This window comes from Antechinus flavipes, chromosome 5, assembly GCF_016432865.1.
Source record: "Antechinus flavipes isolate AdamAnt ecotype Samford, QLD, Australia chromosome 5, AdamAnt_v2, whole genome shotgun sequence".
Lineage (NCBI taxonomy): Eukaryota > Metazoa > Chordata > Mammalia > Dasyuromorphia > Dasyuridae > Antechinus > Antechinus flavipes.
Genome location: NC_067402.1, coordinates 199,464,153 through 199,484,717, shown reverse-complemented (window position 1 = coordinate 199,484,717; position 20,565 = coordinate 199,464,153). Strand labels below are relative to the sequence as shown.

Sequence of the window (20,565 nt, the reverse complement as noted above, 5' to 3'; positions counted from 1 at the left end):
TTTTTTTTTTTTTAGTGGAACCTCCAGATAGAGTTCATGGACATTTTGAAGTATTTTTTTTTTTTTTTTGGACATAGTTAATGCAGATAATTGTTCTGTGTGACAATGCACCTCTATAGTGGATTTTGTTTTTCTTCTGGATGGAAGAGAAAATTCAGGATTAAAAATAAAATTGAATGTAAAATGAACACATGAATGTTTGGTGGTGGGTTTGTTTGTTTTTAGATTTTAATGTGACTTCCTACATTAAGGCCACTTAGCTATCTGGAGATATATGATCTAAGATCTTTGTCAAAGACTAATTTCTATGAAACTACATTGTAGTTGTTGGGATTTTTTTTTTTTTTTGGTTTCTTTTTCAATTTCTCACAAGCATTGTGAGTCTTTGATATCCACTTGCTATGACTGAAGTGTACTTCTTGTTTATTAGATACCTTTCTTTGTGCCTTTTGGAGGAAAAAATATTGGTTAAAAAAGTTCTGATTTTTTTCTACCTTTTTTTCTCCTCAATCCTTTAGGACAAGAAGAGATTCCTGGATGCTGCTATGGAACAAATGATGCAAACAATTCCTCTGGACCTTGAGCGAGAGAAGGCTCAATTATTGCTAGCAATGCTGTTGGCTAAAAAAGTTATGACTCATGCTCCATCCTTGTTCCGAAGCATCTTTTACATCACCGTAGATTACATAAATCAGAACCTTATTACCTACATAAGGAACTTAATCAGAAATGTAAGTTCCAGGGCCATCATGTATCTTACTGTGTCTTACCCACAGATTACTGTGGTCATCTCATGGTGACTTCTCTACATACCCGTTTTCATAAATAACCTAAGAATTACCAAACCAAATGACAGGACAAATCTGAGCTGATTATCCTTATTCTTGAAAAATGAGAGCCTAGCTTCTATTGGTTTAGAGAAATGAATGAACAAATGACTGAATGAATGAATGAAAATGTATTAAGTATTTAGCATGTGGTGGTCGGGCAACAAGCTTCTATTAAAATCTCACTATTTGCCAGGCACTGTATTGTGTTAGAGATACAAGGAAAAGCAAAAGCTGTTCCCTTCTTCACAGAAGACATTCTAATGGAAGAAATAAGTTACTAGGTACAGGCAAGATAAATACAGTGGCATGTAATTTTGAGGGGAAGGTTCTAGCAGTTGGAGGGACCTAGGAAAACCCACTTACAGTAGGAATTTGAACTAAATCCAGAAGAAAACCAGGGATTCCAAGAAATGGAGGTGAAGAATACTTTTAAGATAGGGTTGAAGGAAATGAAAGCACTGATTGAAGAGAGGATGCTTCATGGTAAGCATCAGGGTAGTCTGAATATCATCGAAGTATACCTAAAGGGCCTAGGAAATGTTGAGGGAATAATGTGCCATCAGTGCAAAAACAGCCAGAAGATGATGTCATGTGCAAGGGACAGCAAGTAGTCTATTATAGCTGGATCTTGAAGTGGAATAAAGTGTAAGACTGGAAAGATTGGAAGGGGCCTGGCTGTGAAAGGCTTTAAAAATGCCAAATAGAGGACTTTATATTGGGCCCTGGAGATAAAAGGGGACAAGTAGTTTATTGAGTAGACAGAAGTATATTTTAAATTCAGTTTAGTATGTCTAAAAGACTCATGAACTTCTCCCCTAGACCTTCTCCTCTCCTAGCTTCTGACTAGTAAGTGGGCTATATAATGGAGGGGAATGCCAGTCTTCTGGTTCCTTAGGCTCAAAATCTAGAGTCATTCCGGACTCCTCCCTATCAGAGAAAATTCCCAGAGCTGAGAGATGTAATGTTTGGTTCATGGATTTTCTCTGGCTGTTCCCCATACCTAGAATGCTTTTTTTCCATTCTGACCATCGATCTCCAAGGCTAAGTCGCAATTATAATCCCACCTTTTACTGGAAGTCTTAAATCCAGTGCCTGTCCTCTTTTAATTATTTCTTATTTATCTTGTAAATAGTTTACTTTGTCTAACTTTTTTGGTAAGTTGTCTTCCTCATTAGGGATTTTATTTCTTTTTGTACCCTTAGTGTTTAACACAGTGCCTAGCACATCGTAGCCATATAAGTGTTTATCTTTCAGTAGAGAATGGATTAAAGTAAGGAGAAACCTGAGGTAGAGATGATTCAGTTAGACCTAGTAATAGTTCAGGTGAGAGGAAATGAGGGCCACTGGACTAGTGACTGAGTGAAGAAATGTGGGGGTAAGAGGGATGTGTAAGGATGTTGTGGATTAGAAAGTACAATGCTTAGTGATGTTTTGAGGGCCTCTGTAGACATAAGAGGGCAGTAGTAAGAGGAAAGTTGAAAAGGGAACGGTTTGGGGACATGCTGAGATACGTATAGGACCTCTAGTTTGAGTCTTGTCTAAGAAGCTGGTGATGTAGGACTGACTAGAGAAAGACTAATGGCTTCATGTATAAATCTGAAAATCAGCTGCATGGGTTTGATCATTTAACTTATGGGAGATAATTTGGTCACTGCTTCTTGGAAGACACCCAGTGTTAATGGGCATGACACGGACATAGTGGGGATTGAGGAGCATTCACTTAGAGAAGAGGAACCAAGAGAAGGCGGATGAAAAAGTAAGGGGAGAGAGAAAACTAGGCATAGGTGACCAATAGAATCAAATGATGCAGAATGCCCCAAAAGGATGAAAATTGAGAAAAGGCCCTTAGATATGACCCTTAAAAGATCATTGCGAACTTTGGAGAGGTAGTTTCAGTTGACAGAGAAGCCAGGTTGTGGAGGGCTAAGAAGAGGACAGGAAGAGGAGTAGATTTTTCAGTGTACTGTGCTAAATTTACATTATAACTGAAAATAACATACAGAGCTCTGACTAGCTGTTAGGGAAAGAAGGGCCTAGGGAGATGTAGGGATCACCTTTCCAGAAGTAAGAAGATACTGATTTATTGTGTCCAGAGCAGAGGTGCTGGTGGGTGAGTGGATGTCACAGAGAGACCAGATTAGTCTCAAAAAGAAAACCCATGCAGCTGGATTTAATTCTCAGGAAACAGAGCATTTGTAGCTGTTTGTTTTCAAGCAGTAAGGTGATAGGGGAAAAATAGCTTTGAACTCATGCTAAATATGTGCCTTCTGATTTTTTTGACTTATTAACAGAGGCAAGATGGGAGTTTTGTCATGCTTCTAATAGAATAACTAACAGTTCACAAGCCCATATGTGTGGAGGGTAGATAAAAGATGGCCAGGACGCATTTTTATTCTGCTGCTTCATGAAAAGTTAACATAGTTTTAAAGCATATATTTGAAAGCAAGGGGGCCATGAAAAATTCAAAGGGAAAAAAAAAGTACACGAAGAACTATTTAAAATCTCCCCTGCATCAGAGTACCTCATTTCCATATTCAAATCCCTGAAAAATTTTTAAAGGCACTTATTCTTCATATCCATTGCTAGGACTCTAAACTGTTATGAATCAGTACTCATGTTACAAGTAGATACATCGTATCCATGCATTTCATCTGAATGGAAAGGTTCCTATATGTATCTGAATTATTTTTTAAACATACATCCTGAGGGGTTTTGTAGTTTCTACATGAATAAACTGACTTCCCACCATTTTTTATGATCCCTAAAACTAACAGCTTCAGGCTACCAACTGCATCCAGTTGCTATGATACTATCAATTTAAAGTACCATACATCTGGCAGAGGAAGAGTGTAGCAAATTATATAAGAACTCAAAAATTAAACCAAATTTGTGCTAAGAAGTGGGCCCTGACAAAGTTCCTGTAATACTGCTTTCAGTACCAAGCATCCAAATTTTCAAGTCAAATGGATTAAAGTGAAATGTCCTGAGATTTTTAATTACTGCCTGTCCCACTAAAAGAGAAGGCAGATAGCTTATGCAATGGATATGAATCTTCAAGTCAAGCTTTAAAACTTTCATCCTTACTAACAACCAGCATGTTATAGAGAATGGCTGTCAAAGGAAAATAGGATGTTTTCGCACATATGTCACATATAGCTATACAGTTAGGAAGCCTAAAAGAATTGAAGGAAAACCATCTTACTCAGTAACATGAATTGGTTGTCCGTAAGGAACAGGTCAATTTGAATATACTATATTTACAGGGATGTGAGATGCCATGGCTGTAGGAGCCTTGTGGATGAGGAGCTTTTTCTTTACTCTGTATTATTATTTTTTTTAACATTAATTGTGCTCCTCTTGTTTATGACCAGTGGCATCTGGAGTCTCACACCAGTCATTACAATACATTAAAACACTAAGTAATCAGTGTGGTATAACAGAAAAGAGTGCTTGTTCGTTTTGTAGTCAGAGCTCCTGGAACCAAATTACAACTCAGTTATAGAGTAAGGGGTTAAATTTTTGACCTCTAAGGTCTCATTCCAGCTTCAATTCTATATTCCCAAAGGACTATTTCATTAGAATGATTCTAATGCTTTTGTGTTCTTGTATTTTTTTTCTCTAGGATATGGACTGAATGGATTACCTTGCAAAGGCTATTTACCCAAACGTTTGGACTATTTAAAACTGCTTTTGAGAAAGCAGTGGTGTCAAACAGAACAGGAAAAACAAATATTTTTTAGATGTTATGCTTTAAGAATAAAAACATTATAAACATAGACAAGATGTTGTTGTTAGTTTTCCTGGATATTTAAAAAAGTAAACAGAACTTTTAATTTGGTGACATAGTGGAGAGACCATAAGTGATTATCTTCTGTTCCGCTGAACAAAGCTCTCTATTACAATGCTACGTCACCTGTTCTGTGTTAATGATGGGCAGAGTTGTCTTTAAGCCAAAGGTCTATCATTCATTTCTTGATATAGGGTAAGTAGGTAGGTAGTGTCAGATACAGGAGATCATAATGGAGCACTACCGAGAATAGCCCAAACTAGATTAAAATGTAATTAAGAAATATTTAACTAAACAAAAACATAGATAATGTTATTATGCTGCCCATAGGGATTCTTATGCATAATTTTGTATTTGAGTTTGAAAACACTGGCAATTATGGATATCTATTGTTTACCACTAGTAGAGCAGAAAAGAATCGAAAGAAAGTATCAATAAAGTTCCAGGGCTAAATTTCTGCTTTATACTTGAAATTTTATTTGATGACTTGAATACAATTCTGTTATGATCTAGCTCATTTTCTCAAATGTGGTAAAGACTTTATATAACTTAATCATGTTTCAATTTTGTGTTGATACTTTTTTATAATTGGAAATAAAGTTTAAAATCGGTTGTCAATGTGTGTGATAAGCAGCATAAAAAAGCTATAGATACTAGCCTTAAAAGGCACAAGTACTAGATGAATTGGAGTTTATACTCTAATTAAGCTTATTTTAAATTAATTTTAAAATCATGAAATAACTTGGCATTTTTTGCTGAAAACTGACATGACCAAAACGGTATAAGAGGCTAGTTTCCTGAGTCAATAACCATAAAGTATATAATTAGAATAAGAAAAAAATGTGCACACTTTAAAAAAGAATTTTATTGTTTATTAAAGTGCATCCTTAGGGTAAGGTCTTACAGCAAGCAGTATTCCATCTAAAGGAAAAGGAAAATTGAAGGAAAGAGGTATGTACCCCTTCGAAACTAAATATATTCCACTAGGGGGTAGAGAAAATTTCTTAACACTGAAGAAGTAAATATTCTTCCTGTTTATAAAACCAAATGGCACTAAAGGTTTTGAGCTTTAAAGTGCTGCACTCAAACAACAGAGTAAGCCACAGCTGCATGGGTCATTAATACCAAACTTCAATCAGAATTAAGTGAAAACAGATGATCATAGATAAAAATGGCTATTTAAAGGCCTCTGGCCTAGTTAATAACTACATTTTCTCTAGATTGACTATGCTGGCTTCAAAAAACCAAGACTTTGTCCTATGTTGAACTGTTCAAAATGACAAGAATCTCCTGGAAGGTGTTGCAGACCACATACTGTGTAGCACATACTACTCAATGTTTTTTTATATATTCTGATTTTGAGCCACATTATCAGCTCTCCCATTTTCTACATACCCAGCTAATACATAAAATCGCTAAAAAGCCTGTTATCAGGCAAGAATGATCAAAGAAAAATTGAGGATCATCTTCCCCTTTTTTCCTAACCTGCATTCCAAGGCAATCCCAGTAATAAACTATTCTAATAGCTTCAGAATTAGGAAATAGGCAAATTGTTGGTAGAAACCTATAAAACCCTCTCTATTTCACAGTCATGCCAGTTTACAAATTCTCACTCACAGTCCCAGGCACTGAGTCGGCAAGGATGACAATGATTCTTCTTTGAAGGTGAGAATGAACATGAATCCAGTTTGTGCCTTCTAAATAGTCTAATCCACCCAATGGATTTTTTTCAGTATCCAAGAAAAGCTGATAAGGTTTTAGTTTTGAATGTAATTACTGTCATTGGAAAGGTACATGAACAAAGAATGTATCTTATAAAGAAATGGATTTCATCAAAAACCACACATGCCTTTTTTTTTTTTTTTTTTTGGTGGATCATTAGTTTTAATTATCAAAAAAAAAAAAAAAAAGGGAATACTTTTTTTTTTGTTTGGTACATCACAATATTAAACAATATTTTTTTTAAAAAGGACTAGGTCCCAATCTAACAGTTATTAAGAATATGCAGTAAGTTGAAGTCAAACCAAAACCTTAGTGGTTTGCAAACCAAGCAAACAGGAAGGTCACTTCCAAAGTCTAGTAACAAAATATGTGACCAACAAAATAGAGATCAGCAGCAAGTACAGACACAAGTGGAAAGAGTGCTGTGCTTAGAGCCAGAGCTGTCACTGTCTGTTTCATGTCACTACCTCTGTGAACTTCAGTTCCCTTATCTTCAAATGGAGTTGTGATTTATGGCAACTGTAAGAAAAACATTTCACGAACTCAGAAATTCCACTTTCTGCTCTCAAATTGGGAACCTCCTTTAGGAACATAAAATTAAAGAACTTAAGGCAACAGAGGTTTCTTCAGGACTCAAATGAAGCTGAAGAGCTAGAAAGTTGTGGGAGAAAAGTACCCATCTTCAGCTCTGGTTGGATTCAGCAAATGGATTCTAAGATGAATACAGCACGATGGTACCACCAAGTTGAGGACAAAGACACAGAAAGTCAAATTAAGGGTTGCATCTTTCAGTTTAAAAAATTAAGTCCCCATGAACAAGTCATTGATAAAAAATATATATTAATATGAGGGAATCTAGCCGTTCACATGTTTTGTTCATTTTTATGCATAACACATCAATACATCAAGTTTCTCAATTGGGGGAGGATGGGAAAAATTTTCAGCAAAAAAACAATATATAAGTTGTCAACAATAAATTGCCAATGATAGTCAAGGCAGTGACTTAGATAATTCAAAAGGGCAAGCAATCCAGACTTTTTACAACAATGGTAGACTTTGCTTCCCAATATTTTTTGTTTCAGTTAAATGAGGAGTAGGATTCAAACACCAAATACAATTATTACACAGACATAAGTAGATCTATAAAACAGGTACATAATAAAAACCTAATGCAACATGAGACTGTTATCAGTTATTAGTCTTGTTCCCAACTACCATTAGAGAAGAGTTACACTACATTAAAATTAATTTTTAAGAACTGAGTTCATACCAGATGACAGCAGGTCACTCAGATGAATTTGGAAAATATTAAATTGGCCATGGATGATGCAAATATGGATAAAAGAAAGTTGGTTTTATCAAACTCATAGAATTGTTTATTTTGTTTCTCCTGTAAAAAGGACAAAAAACTCTTTCCTCAAAAGATGTTGGGTTTCTGGAAGCAACACGATGATATAAAATGATAAATCACTATAGATCTTATCTTTTCCCCAACTTGACTATCATCATTGCTAAACAGTTCTTACCTGAAATCTCAAGCAGGTAGAGGAGCACTTCCCAGAGTCTGGCTTTGTTAGCACAAACAATTTGCACTGAGTAGGGTGTAGTGCTGCAAATCTCTATGGGTAATAGAAATTGAGAGATGTTCCCAAAACTTCAGGTGATCATTAGTCTCAACCTGTTCACCCACAAAACCAACAGATTTTATTTTGTTTTTTTCATTTTGTGTTTCAGAAGGGGTAAAATGACCAAAAGACAGGCAACGGGGAGGAAGAAGAAAATAACAAACCACCTATAAGGTGGATAAAGCAGATATTGGAATAATCTGAATGAAGACTGTGGCTATAAACAGGAAAAAAGCAAACAAGATTGTAAAACTCTGAATTCATTGAATCCTAGTATTTTTTAGAAGAGAATATAATGAAGATAAAACCAGTTAGGAAACTCATTAGGCAGAAAGTGAGGCACTTAATCTGAAGGAAGAGTAAAAAGTAAAGAAAACAGCAGCAAAGCACAGAGCAGGAAAGGATTATTTCTGTCAATGCTGACCAAAAAATTCCCTACAAATAAGCGATACTTCTGCTAGAAAGTTCCAGGAACAATTATACTAGTTAACAAAATGACATACCAATTTTCCTTCTTGCACCTCCGAAAGGCAGGTAACAAGCTAGATACCTAACAATTGTACTCTAAATAGAAAATGCTTTTTTTTTGGAAAGTTAATTTTTTTCTCTGTACTGCAGAGGGAATTAATGATGAATACTAACCATAAATTTTCCCTTTCGCTCTAGTGAAACAATGGGGGGAAAATTTTGTCTTAAGCCTTCTTGCCTAGACATCCCTGAGCATAATTTCAACCTGAGCTCTCTACATATTGACAAGCTACATGACTGTGGCTGTATGTAGTGTAAACATAGGGATCCAGTGGTTTCCACTTATGGACAATTGCCATCTGGCTTAGGCCAGGGTCACCTATTATTAGTCTTAAAAGGGAATTACAAGATATATTTTAACCACTTTTAAGACTCATAGGATAGATTGGCTCTTCAGATGAGATAGGAATAAGTCCCTTATGAAAATATCTAATTAATTATCTATCTTTAAATAATGATATTATAAAGCAATTTTAAGTTTTGGCTTCTAAGTAGTAGGTATTCACCTTTAAGCACAATTCATCCTTTTATCTTTCTATAGTTCTTGGATGATATTTAGTCCTAGATGAACTACAGAATGTCTAGGAAGACTTGATTACCTAAGAATATATCATCCTCCCAGGTTTGTGCAAGAGAATTAACCTTATATCAAAGTGCTGACAATTATCAGACATTTGCTCAACACATAGTTAACTCAATTTTACTGGCTAAGTTAAGAAAATAAAATTATTTATGTGAGAGTAGGCAGCAACTTTTAGGCTTCAAATTGCCTCCAGCTGGGCTAAGCAGTGTTGATAGATGTCCTTGGTTGATCTATGGATTATGAGAATAAGGACAAAAAGGAGAATAGAGTGACATGAAAAACATGTGTATAGATGGAGAATGATGCTCTCCCAAGCTGTTTGCTCCTAAGATATAAAAGCACTTAATAATGTAAGCTCATTTGTAATCTACAAACCAAGGGAACTAATAAAAAAACATAATAACTATCTTACACTAGTACCTTTTAAGATATCTCTTAGTGTCTTTCCAATGAACCACATCAGGGATCACAAGATTTAGAATAAGAAGGGTGAGCAGGATCTAAATCAAGTCTCTATTTCTCTTTCTCTCTCTTTTTTTTAATAGATGAAAAATTCTCTCCTTGATATTACACAAAATTTCAGATCAGAAAGCAAAACAGAACATATTCCCCTGATGTGTTCTCCAGCTCCATCTCTGAGAGAGGCTCTTGCTCCTACTAGATTTTTGACATATATGGTCAAAATCTTAAATAATTGTGGAAAAAATGCTTTACCACTTGCTTTTCTTCCACCTTATTAACTGAATCTCAGTGTTAGTTTACAATCAGGAACATGAACATGCACACAACCTTACAGGAAAAGCAATTCTCACATGGAACAAAGTATGTCTATTAACATTGGCCAGTTATATCAGAGATCAATTTTTTCATGAATGGATGGTGTTGGGTGAGAGAGAGGGATTTCACATTGAAAAGTGGAGCCTGACACTCCAAAAGAAAGAAAAGAATATATAATTCCTAATGTCAAATGAGAATTTGGTGATTAACAATTGATAAGATAATTCTTATGGGTAAATATGATTTTTTGTGGACAATAATGTGAGAATGAATCTAGTGGAAAAGTGCTCAACCTCCCAAACTGCTTTTTGAAGGTCTCAGAAAGTCATGAGATAATTGTCATCAACAAATCCCATTCTTGCAGATTCAAACATGGTGATTTGAGAAGAGGAAAGTCATAAGGTTGGTTACCACAGAAAGGAATAAGGGAAAGGTGCCCTAGAAATTTTATAAGATGACCTTTAATTTTTATAAAGTTTCTAACAGAAAACCCTAGAAATCTCTGAAGATTAATAATACTATTATACTGTTTCACACATAATCTTCAGAAAATAAACAAAAATCAACTATTAAAGTTATTTTATATAAAAGGAAACTGGAGGAGAGACCAATGAAATTATTTGTCAGAGTAAATCTGCAAAAGAACATAGAATAGAAACCAAGACAACTATGTCCTTAGCTTATTCTGCTGAGAGGAAAAAAAATAAATTATCCTATCAGTGACTGAATTTACCAGGATTGGGTTAAAAATAAATGGCACATAGAACATACCTAGGATTTAGATGTCTAAGTATGGAAAATTTGTGAAAGAAATGATTAACACTTGTATTCCTATCCTTCTCTCTTTCTCCCCCCACCCTCCCGAAGTGTCTATTTCCCCATAAATATCATTAAAACAAAAACAACTATTATTAATTTAGCACCCTCAGAATATCCTGCAGTATGGCAGGGAAAGGGCTCTATGGAAGAAAACCTTGTTTGCCCAGAAAAAAGGATAAAATTCTTATTTTTAGCCTGGCTCTTTACTGAGTGTTAAAATAAATTATTAAGAAGATACATATTCCATCCAAACCGGCAATAGAAAACTGAAGATAAAAACATATATTCTTCAATATTCCAAAGAATGGAGCACCCTTTTAAAAATAGGGTAAACAAGAAAAGATGTCTAAATATTAAAAAGATGGTTTCTACAAACCAATTAAATTTGTCTTAAATCTTCATATTAATTTTGATTTAGGGAGTCAAAAGGGTAATGGAAACATTAATACATAAGAAGTCTATCCCACCTTATCCAAGAACTAAAAAGGGTCTTAGGAAGTTAAGGGGTGGGGCAAGGAAACTGCAATTTAATATATGCAACAAATTTGGCAAAAAAAAAAAAACTGCTTGGGTCCAACAGAAGGAAAAGCAAACATAATGAACCCATAATGTTGTTACTGAAATAATCACTTTTTTAGGCTCCTCTTCTTTCTTATCTCTTTCTTGAAAGGAAAAGAAAGCAAGCACACATAAATAAACAGCTCATAAAATTCCCCTAATTAAAAGCTCAAAAACCTGGGCTTGCTTTTATTAGTGCCTCTTTTATGTATTCAGCACCAACCACTGGGCTTTGAAACCCACGGTTTTAAATTATTTTAAGAAGGGAGAATTTTATTTTACTATTAAAAAAGAAAGTCAAGATAAACTAACCAGTCCTCTTCATTATTTTAAGTCATCAGGAGGAGTTAGGATTAAAAAGACAAACTCAAGATGCAGAAGTTAAAATGCACACAAACCAAATCTGACTGCCACAACCTCAAAGAATAGTGTTCAAGGAATTTTCTGGTTCTTAATTCATTCTTAATTGTGTTAATTCTGGCTATTTCTTAAGTTACACTTAAGCTCAGAGAACATAAAACCCTAAGCAAATTTCAGGAATGACAATACATTGCATCTATAAAACGACAGAAGTTAGACACATTTTGGGTTATATTCTTGGCCCACTAAGAAACAGTATTGCTCTAGGAAGAATATTTTTTAAAAATGAAAAGAAATGCAAAAATAAAGTACATATAAAACATGAAGGTTTATGTGATTGGTTTTAGATAGGCATCTTTTCAAATTAATTTTATTACAAATTACAAAATCAAAAAAAGTGATTTACATTTTCTTTTTAGTGTGAAATAACTTTTTGCATCTGGCATATGTCATCTGCATAATGACACTGTGACCTTAAAAGCATGAAACGATATAGTTCTATCCCTCTTTGGGGAAGGAATTTAAAACACTGACAAAGAGATGGGAAAGAGATTGTATTGAATAAAAACTAACTTCACTGACTAGGAACCACTGCTTTGATTTCCTTTTGGCTTATATCACTTTATAGGAAGAATGAAGAAACCAAGATTATAGTGACACCATCTTGGAATATTCAAGTCAAATTAATACCTCAGAGTAGGCCTTAGTCTTTATTTGACAGGTTCCCCGAGTTTCTAGATTGACTTCAACAAAACATAAATGACTTTCTATATTTAACAAATTGTCAGGTGGCTCCATAAGCAATCCTCATCACAAAAGATTGTGATCTGTCAGGAGGAGCTTGACATCTAGTAAAAAGACAATCAGCAAATGAAAAAAAGCAAAGTCACAGAACAGTGACAGTAGAGTTGATTCCATCACTGAGAAAAACAACCAGAAAGGTGAACAGAATGATTATTAAAAAGGAACCAGAGCAAGTCAACAGGTCTGACTCTCGGTCTCCAAGTAAGACTGAAATTTCTCATTCTGATCAACAGTGATTTGCCCTATACTTTAACTGCATAAGGAACCCTAGGTATCTCTGGTTTGGGGGTAGTTTTTTTTTTTTTTTTAAGAGTTCTAAAGGCAGCATCTTTACAAGGCAGAGCTGTAGATAGCTTTGGGGACTTGACTGGTAAGAGCAGAGGTATAGAGCAAGCACTCTCCCATGGGGATTTAGAAGAAATTTGGGGATGAAAAGGAGTAGTGCAGTACCTGAGAGGCAGCTGAAACATAAGGGGAGGGCTCCCTCATGCTACAGAACAGAGGAAGTAGGGAAAGGAGAAGGGATGAATTTGTGTGGCTGCAACAACAGCCAGTACCTTAATAAAACTAGAAATTTCAGGGGGTTAACAGCAGACAGGCCAGTTGCTTATGTAGTCTGCCACTAAATTCTTTCGCCCCCCCCAGGAATTCCCATTTCAGATTCCACTGAATTAGCCCTTCTCTTTCATGCTTACAGTGTCTGAATCCACAGGAAGAACACACATCTTACGGACTTTGTTATCAGTAACTTCACTCCAAATCCAAATGTAGTCATCTTTTTGCTTTCCTTGCCCTCATGCAATGTGCTATTTCTTTCTCAATGCCAGAGCCACTCCAACCACCACTGCCAACATGGCGACAGCAGCAGCACCACCATAAAGCAGGATAGATTTGCCCTCTGGTAACAAAATGTGCTTCTCTTCTGCAGCAGGGGATGTGGCTTCGGAGAGGCTCTCCTTCCTTATTTTTCGCTCTCCCTCCTGAGGCAATATTTTCTTCAGCTCTGGGGTAGGTACCCCTTCACCTGTTTGGGAGGTCGATGTCAAAGAAGGCTGACATGGCTTGGGGACCTGCTGTCCAAACGACTTCTCCTTTGCTGCTCTGATTTCCTCTTCCTCAAGTTCTACAAATGAAGATGTGGCAGGACTAGTTTTTTCACCAGCGGCAGTCTCTGTGACCTGTTCCATCTCTAACAAGGAAGTGGCAGTGGTATCTGAAAGCAAGAGGGCAGGGGTACCCTGAAACCCTTCTTGTACCTGTAGTGCCAGAGGAGCTGACACTATCCCTTCTATCCCCTCTGGTATTTCTTCTTTTTCCACATGCACAATGTCAGAATTAGAAGAGTTGTTCTCGCTTCTTTCTTCCCCACCACCATTACTATCTAAACTCTTAACCTCTTCAGGATCCATAGCGATCTGTTGCCAGGACTCAGGCCCCAAAGACACTGGTAAGTTTTCTGTATGCCAGCTCTGGCTTGCTGACAGAGAAACAGGTAAGCTTTCTGACTGCCAGGAAGTGGTCACAGTTGGAGATTCCGGAGGCGTGACCTGTGCAGAATTGTCACTGGTTAGAATGTAAATATCATTGCTGTCCTCCGCAATAATTCCAGGGTCCTCCTCTTCTGACTCCAGATTAAAGACAGTGCCCTGATGAAGAAGAATAAGTCAAGTAAACAAAGATTAAAAACTATTTTTCATATTTCCTTCCTAAATTCCAAGTAGCTCAAACTTACGTAGCACTCCAAGGCCTATGATGCATTTTACACATTAATCTCATATGATCTTCACAGGAATCTGGTTCTTATTATCATCATTTTACAGATGACTTGCTAGTTATAGCTAGTAAGTGACAAGAGTCTGGAACTGAACTTAAAGAGTACCTGACTCTAAGTTCAACACTTTATGCATTATTAGCACACTGACTCTCATATTTAACTTCTATTATATCAATTTTTAAACCAATATAGGAAAAACCCCATGAAGCAGCCAGGAGTTAGGGACCTATCACCCCCTCCTTCCCTCTTACTTATCTCTATGACCCCAGGTCACCAAGTTCTTATCAGAGATGCCAACTGAGAAGAGGGACATGACTACTTACAGAACTTGGATGAAATGGAAGTCATCAATTTTAATCCTTCCAAGTGGGATGGAAAAATATTTGGCATTATTGTCTTCCCTTCCAATTGATCTTAAGGTCCTTTGGGCTTTACAGTCTTCCCTCTGTTTGGCATGCAATGCTCTCTGCTGGCTCCAGTCTAATTTTCCAAATTTAACTGGCCTATATGAAGTGATCCCTACAGTCAACATCTCAGGTCCTGTCTCATTGCCTTTCCACTGACTGTCTCCCCAAGCCTAGAATATACTTCCTTTTGCCTTCAAAATTCTAGGCTTTCTTCAAGATTCCATTTATACTGCCTAGACCAGGCCCATCTTAATCCCCAAAGCTGCCAGTGCTCCAGACCCCAGAAACTATTTAGTATCTACTTAATGTGTACTTCATATTTGGAGCCCTTCCCCCTCCCCTCCCCTCCTCCTCCCGTATAGTCAAAGAGCATTAAATTTGGAATCAGAGGATCCAAATTCAAATTTCAGCTCTGGTAGGTCATGTGAGCCACCAGAAAGCAAACTCAATATTTTTTTCAGATCTCTAGCCGTGACTTCTCAAACCTCTCCAAAACAGAAATTATGAACCAAAGATAAAGCAACTGGAGCTGCTGCTATAATCTAGAATACCCAGAATCCAAAAGAAGGCTAAAAAAAAAAAATCTCCCTCAACCCAGACTGGTGAAGCTGTGATTGGTTCCAATTATTTTGGAGACAATGTGGATCATTTGTTTAAAAAGTGACAGAGATTACAGTAACAGCAAGGATCTGCACTGATCAGAGTCCTAAGTTGTTTATGTTAAAATTCTGTCATCAACCATTCCCAATAAGATCAGGAGTGAAACAAGGTTGCCCCACTATCACCGTTACTATTTAATATTGTATTAGAAACACTAGCTTTGGCAATAAGAGTTGAGAAAGAGATTAAAGGAATAAGAATAGGCAATGAGGAAACCAAATTATCACTCTTTGCTGATGATATGATGGTATACTTAGAGAACCCCAGAGACTCTACTAAAAAGTTATTAGAAACAATCTACACCTTTAGCAAAGTTACAGGATACAAAATAAACCCACATAAGTCATTAGCATTCTTACATATCACTAACAAAACCCAACAGTTAGAGTTACAAAGAGAAATTCCATTTAAAGTAACTACTGATTATATAAAATATTTAGGAATCTATCTGCAAAGGGAAAATCAGAAACTTTATGAGCAAAACTAAAAAACACTTTCCACACAAATTAAGTATGATCTAACCAACTGGAAAAATATTAAATACTCTTGGATTGGGCGAGCAAATATAATAAAGATGACAATACTACCTAAACTAATCTATTTATTTAGCGCTATACTAATCAGACTCCCAAAAAACTACTTTGATGGCTTAGAAAAAATAACAACAAAGTTCATATGGAAAAACAAAAAGTCAAGAATTTCAAGGGAATTAATGAAAAATAAAATCAAATGAAGGTGGCCTAGCTGTACCAGATCTAAAATTATATTATAAAGCAACAGTTACTAAAACCATTTGTAGTGGCTAAGAAAACAGACTAGTTGATCAATGGAATAGGTTAGGTTCAAAAGACAAAACAGCCAATAACTTTAATAATATAGTGTTTGACAAATGCAAAGATCCCAGTTTGGGGGATAAGAACGCACTATTTGACAAAAATTGCTGGGAAAATTGGAAATTAATATGGCAGAAACTAAGCATTGACCCACACTTAACACCATACACCAAGATAAGGTCAAAATGGGTTCATGACCTAGGCATAAAGAATGAAATTATAAATAAATTGGAAGAGCATAAGATAGTTTACCTCTCAGACCTGTGGAAGAGGGAGGAATTTATGACCAAAGAAGAACTAGAGATCACTATTGGCCACAAAATAGAAAATTTTGATTATATCAAATTGAAAAGTTTTTGTACAAACAAAACAAATGCAGACAAGATTAGAAGGGAAACAATAAACTGGGAAAACATTTTTAAGATTTTAAGAACATTCAAAGGTTCTGATAAAGACCTCATTTCCAAAATATATAGAGAATTGACTCTAATTTATAAGAAATCAAGCCATTTTCCAATTGATAAATGGTCAAAGGATATGAACAGACAATTCTCAGATGAAGAAATTGAAACTACTTATAGACATATGAAAATATGTTCCAAATCATTATTAATCAGAGAAATGAAAATTAAGACAACTCTGAGATACCACTACACACCTGTCAGATTGGCTAGAATAACAGGGAAAGATAATGAGAAATGTTGGAGGGAATGTGGGAAAACAGGGACACTGATACATTGTTGGTGGAATTGTGAATACATCCAGCCATTCTGGAGAGCAATTTGGAACTATGCTCAAAAAGTTATCAAACTGTGCATACCCTTTGATCTAGCAGTGTTTCTATTGGGCTTATGTCCCCAAAGAGATATTAAAGAAGGGAAAGGGACCTATATGTGCCAAAATGTTTGTGGCAGCCCTGTTTGTAGTGGCTAGAAGCTGGAAAATGAATGGATGCCCATCAATTGGAGAATGGTTGAGTAAATTGTGGTATATGAACATTATGGAATATTATTGTTCTGTAAGAAATGACCAGCAGGATGAATACAGAGAGGACTGGCGAGACTTACATGAACTGATGCTAAGTGAAATAAGCAGAACCTGGAGATCATTATATACCTCAACAACGATACCATTTGAGGATGTATTCTGATGGAAGTGGATCTCTTCGCTAAAGAGAGCTAATTCAGTTTCAACTGATCAAGGATGGACAGGAAGCAGCTACACCCAAAGAAAGAACACTGGGAAATGAATATAAACTGCTTGCATTTTTGTTTTTCTTCCCGGGTTATTTATACCTTATGAATCCAATTCTCCCTGTGCAACAAGAAAACTGTTCGGTTCTGCACACATATATCGTATCTAGGATATACTGTAATCTAGTCAACATGTAAAGGACTGCTTGCCATCTGGGGGAGGGGGTGGAGGAAGGGAGGGGAAAAATTGGAACAGAAGTGAGTGCAAGGGATAATGCTATAAAAAATTACCCTGGCATGGATTCTGTCAATAAAAAGTTATTAAAAAAAAAAGATGTTGTCATCACTTAAATTAATATCTTGGTACTATTGACTTCACTCTAGTCTCAGGGTTCTCTGAAACTATTTATTTCATCATTTCTTTTGGCAAAATAATCCATCACATCACTATACCAAAATTTATTTGGTCATTCCCTGTTAAATAAGTATTTTTTGGTTTCCAGTTCATAAGGAATTATCACTGTTCCCATTCAATAATCATTAGAGAGCCATCATATCTAATTTTTCTAAAATTCTATTTTTGTCTTTAATAGCTTTCCATTTTTTCTATGAGACCTGTCTAATTCTGAAAGGAGTAAAAGTCCATCATTATGATTCTCCCGTTTTATTTTCCCTCCAAGTTATTTAACTTTCTTTAGGAATTTAGATACTATAACATATGTTAAACATTGATATTACTCTATAATAATACTTTTAAGCACAATGTACTTTTCCTGTTTAGCCTTCAACTAAGTCTATTCTCACTTTCGATTTATCTGACATCATAATTGCTACCCCCTGCTTTTTATTAGTTTAGCTACAGCATTAAGAGATTTTGCTTCAGCCCCTTATCTTACTTCTCTAATTCATTGAGAAAAATTCTCAATGTTTTAATTGAGTTTCTTAGGATGTTGGCATCTGCTTTCTTGGCAATTGTGATAATAATTATGTATTTTTCCACTCTCTTATACTTTTCCCCTCTATTTCCCTTTTATCCCCTTACATAAGTATGAGTGAATGAGTGTGCACATTACTTGCGATCTTATTTTCCTGCCCCTTTTCTTTTTTTCTCTTTGCCCAAATACCAGTTTCTTACCCTCTTTTCTTCCTTTTAAATCTCCCTCATGCACAAGATTAAAGTTTGTTCTGCTTATGATTAAACTCTCTATCAGTCTACTCTTACTTTCCCATCTCCTTCCCCGTTCCCTCCTTTTTCTCTGTTAAATTCAATGTATTTCTATAACAAATTGTTCATGTGTGTGCGCACACATGCATGTTTTTTTCTACCCTTTTTCTAGTTCAGATGAAAATGTAAAACCTGCTCCATCGCATATCTCTAGTCTTCTACTAGCCCATTCAAAATACTTTAATAGTAAGTCCCTCCTCTCGCACTTTCTTCTCTAGTGCACTGCTTTTTTTGTTCTTATTTTAAGATTATCAAAATATTACAGAACCCTCTGAAGTCCTTTGTCTTATTCAAATCATTCTCTGACCCATGATGGCATTATATTAAAGGGAGGCACTTGTTTCTTTACTCCTATGAAAATGAAAAAACTTCTTCCTTGTATAGGCCCTACAAATTATTTAAATGTATTTATTTTTAATGTTTCTACTAATTCCTGTGTTTATATTCAAATTTTTTTATTTACCTCTCTGATCTTTTCAAAAAGAATGCTTAAAAAACCTCTATTTCCTTAAAATTCCATTTCCTTCCCTCCCAAAATCTCTCTCCTTCCCTCCCTCCCTTCCTTCCTTTCTCTCTCTTTCTCTCTCTCTTTCTCTCTCTCTCCCTCTCTCCCCCCCTTCCCCTCTCTTTCTGTCCCTTCCCTCTCCCCTCCCTCTCTGTTCATTTCACTCTGAATTCATATGTGTTTTTCTGAATGTATCATTTCTCATGTTGCAATATTTCATTATATTCATATACTACAATTTGGTTAGCCATTTCTGACAACAACTCCCACAATTCCTAGAACTTCCCTTTTCACCTCTTGACATTGTTGCCAATTTGATGGAATCGATAAACCTCAAAGTTGTTTTAGTTTGCAGACCTCAAATACCAATGATTTGGAGCATTATATCTTCTATGTATTTGGAGTATTACATCTTCTATGATTGTTTCTTCATCATGTTTAGCTAAGACTTCTCTGGTTAGTCACAAATGTGAACAGAATTTTATTCCCTACAGTGGCCTATTCTGGCCACATGTATGAGCCTGGGAAAGTTACACTATCTCTAGGTGCTCCAGGTAATTCTCATTGACTCTAAGTTTGAGAAAATGTTGCTCTGTACTGATGTGGACAATTCCTCACTAGGCGCTCCCTTCAATGATGAAATTGCAGATACGGTAAAAACAAATTCTTTTTTAATTTAAATCATTTATCCTTTCGGAGCTTATTTTACATGGCGGAAACTCCAGGTCTAACATTTATTTTTTGCTAAATTGCCTTCCAACAATATTCCTAGCAATTTTAGCCACACAGAAAGTCTGTTACAGGGTGATCATTAATTGGGAAATGCCTAAACTTTTGTAAGTCAGTAGCTGATGCTCTAAAATTTATAAAACGCAGTACTATGGTTGTTTTTGAGTCTCATTTATTTAATCTGTTGTACTGGTTAACTTTTCTATTTTTTAACTAATGTTATTTAGTTTTAAGGATTACTACTTTAGAGTATAGTTTGAGATGTGGTAATGACCTGAATTTTTGTGGGTTTAAATAAATCCATTTACATAAAAAAAAAATCCTTTCCCCCCCCCCTTTTTAAAGCACACTATGAGATCTTTATTTGGCAGCAAAAAACCCACTGTGACATGTGAACATTTATCTACTATTCTATTTGGTGACTATGGATAGCAGATGGTGCAAGTATATGGATAACTAGAGGGAGACTAGCTTTTGTGCTCACAAGTTTTTCTCAGTTTTACAATTTGTATTTTGCTTCCTCAATTGTGACAATGAACAGAAAAATGATCCTTAATGTCATATACTAGACAGAAATGGTAACTAATCTTCTCAATGCTGATGACATCCATGAAGAAAGCAAGAGCAAGTCATGTCCATGTGGACCTTGTCATCAAGTTTTTTGAACCAATACATGCATATCTTAAGCTTATCCTCCTGTCAGTGTACCTGGATCAGTTGTGAAAGATGATATAGAAGGTACTTCCTTAGTTGTGAGAGTCTGTGGATAGCCTGAGAATAAACACTTTGGTTAGCTTCTGAAGGCATTCTTAATGCCTGTGGGACAAGCATTTGCTTCAGGTGCTT

General features: G+C 35.8%; 2 protein-coding genes across 4 annotated transcripts in view; one reads left to right on the top strand and one right to left on the bottom strand.

The window, feature by feature from the left end:
- Nucleotides 1-5,235, top strand: part of BID (BH3 interacting domain death agonist) — a 45,823-nt gene extending 40,588 nt beyond the window's left edge. Inside the window, exons 5-6 of one of the 2 annotated variants that reach the window (XM_051961764.1) lie at nucleotides 519-731; nucleotides 4,453-5,235. In XM_051961764.1, coding sequence (XP_051817724.1) covers nucleotides 519-731; nucleotides 4,453-4,464 — 225 coding nt within the window. In that variant the 3' untranslated portion in view covers nucleotides 4,465-5,235. Of the gene's footprint in view, nucleotides 1-518; nucleotides 851-4,452 lie in introns of those variants that run through there. The other variant, XM_051961763.1, reaches the window with a different exon arrangement.
- A 227-nt stretch (nucleotides 5,236-5,462) lies between these two features.
- Nucleotides 5,463-20,565, bottom strand: part of BCL2L13 (BCL2 like 13) — a 65,599-nt gene continuing 50,496 nt past the window's right edge. For both annotated transcript variants that reach the window (XM_051961756.1, XM_051961757.1), the window contains one exon: nucleotides 5,463-14,039. In XM_051961756.1, the coding sequence (XP_051817716.1) occupies nucleotides 13,200-14,039 (840 nt within the window). In that variant the 3' untranslated portion in view covers nucleotides 5,463-13,199. The remainder of the gene's footprint in view (nucleotides 14,040-20,565) is intronic.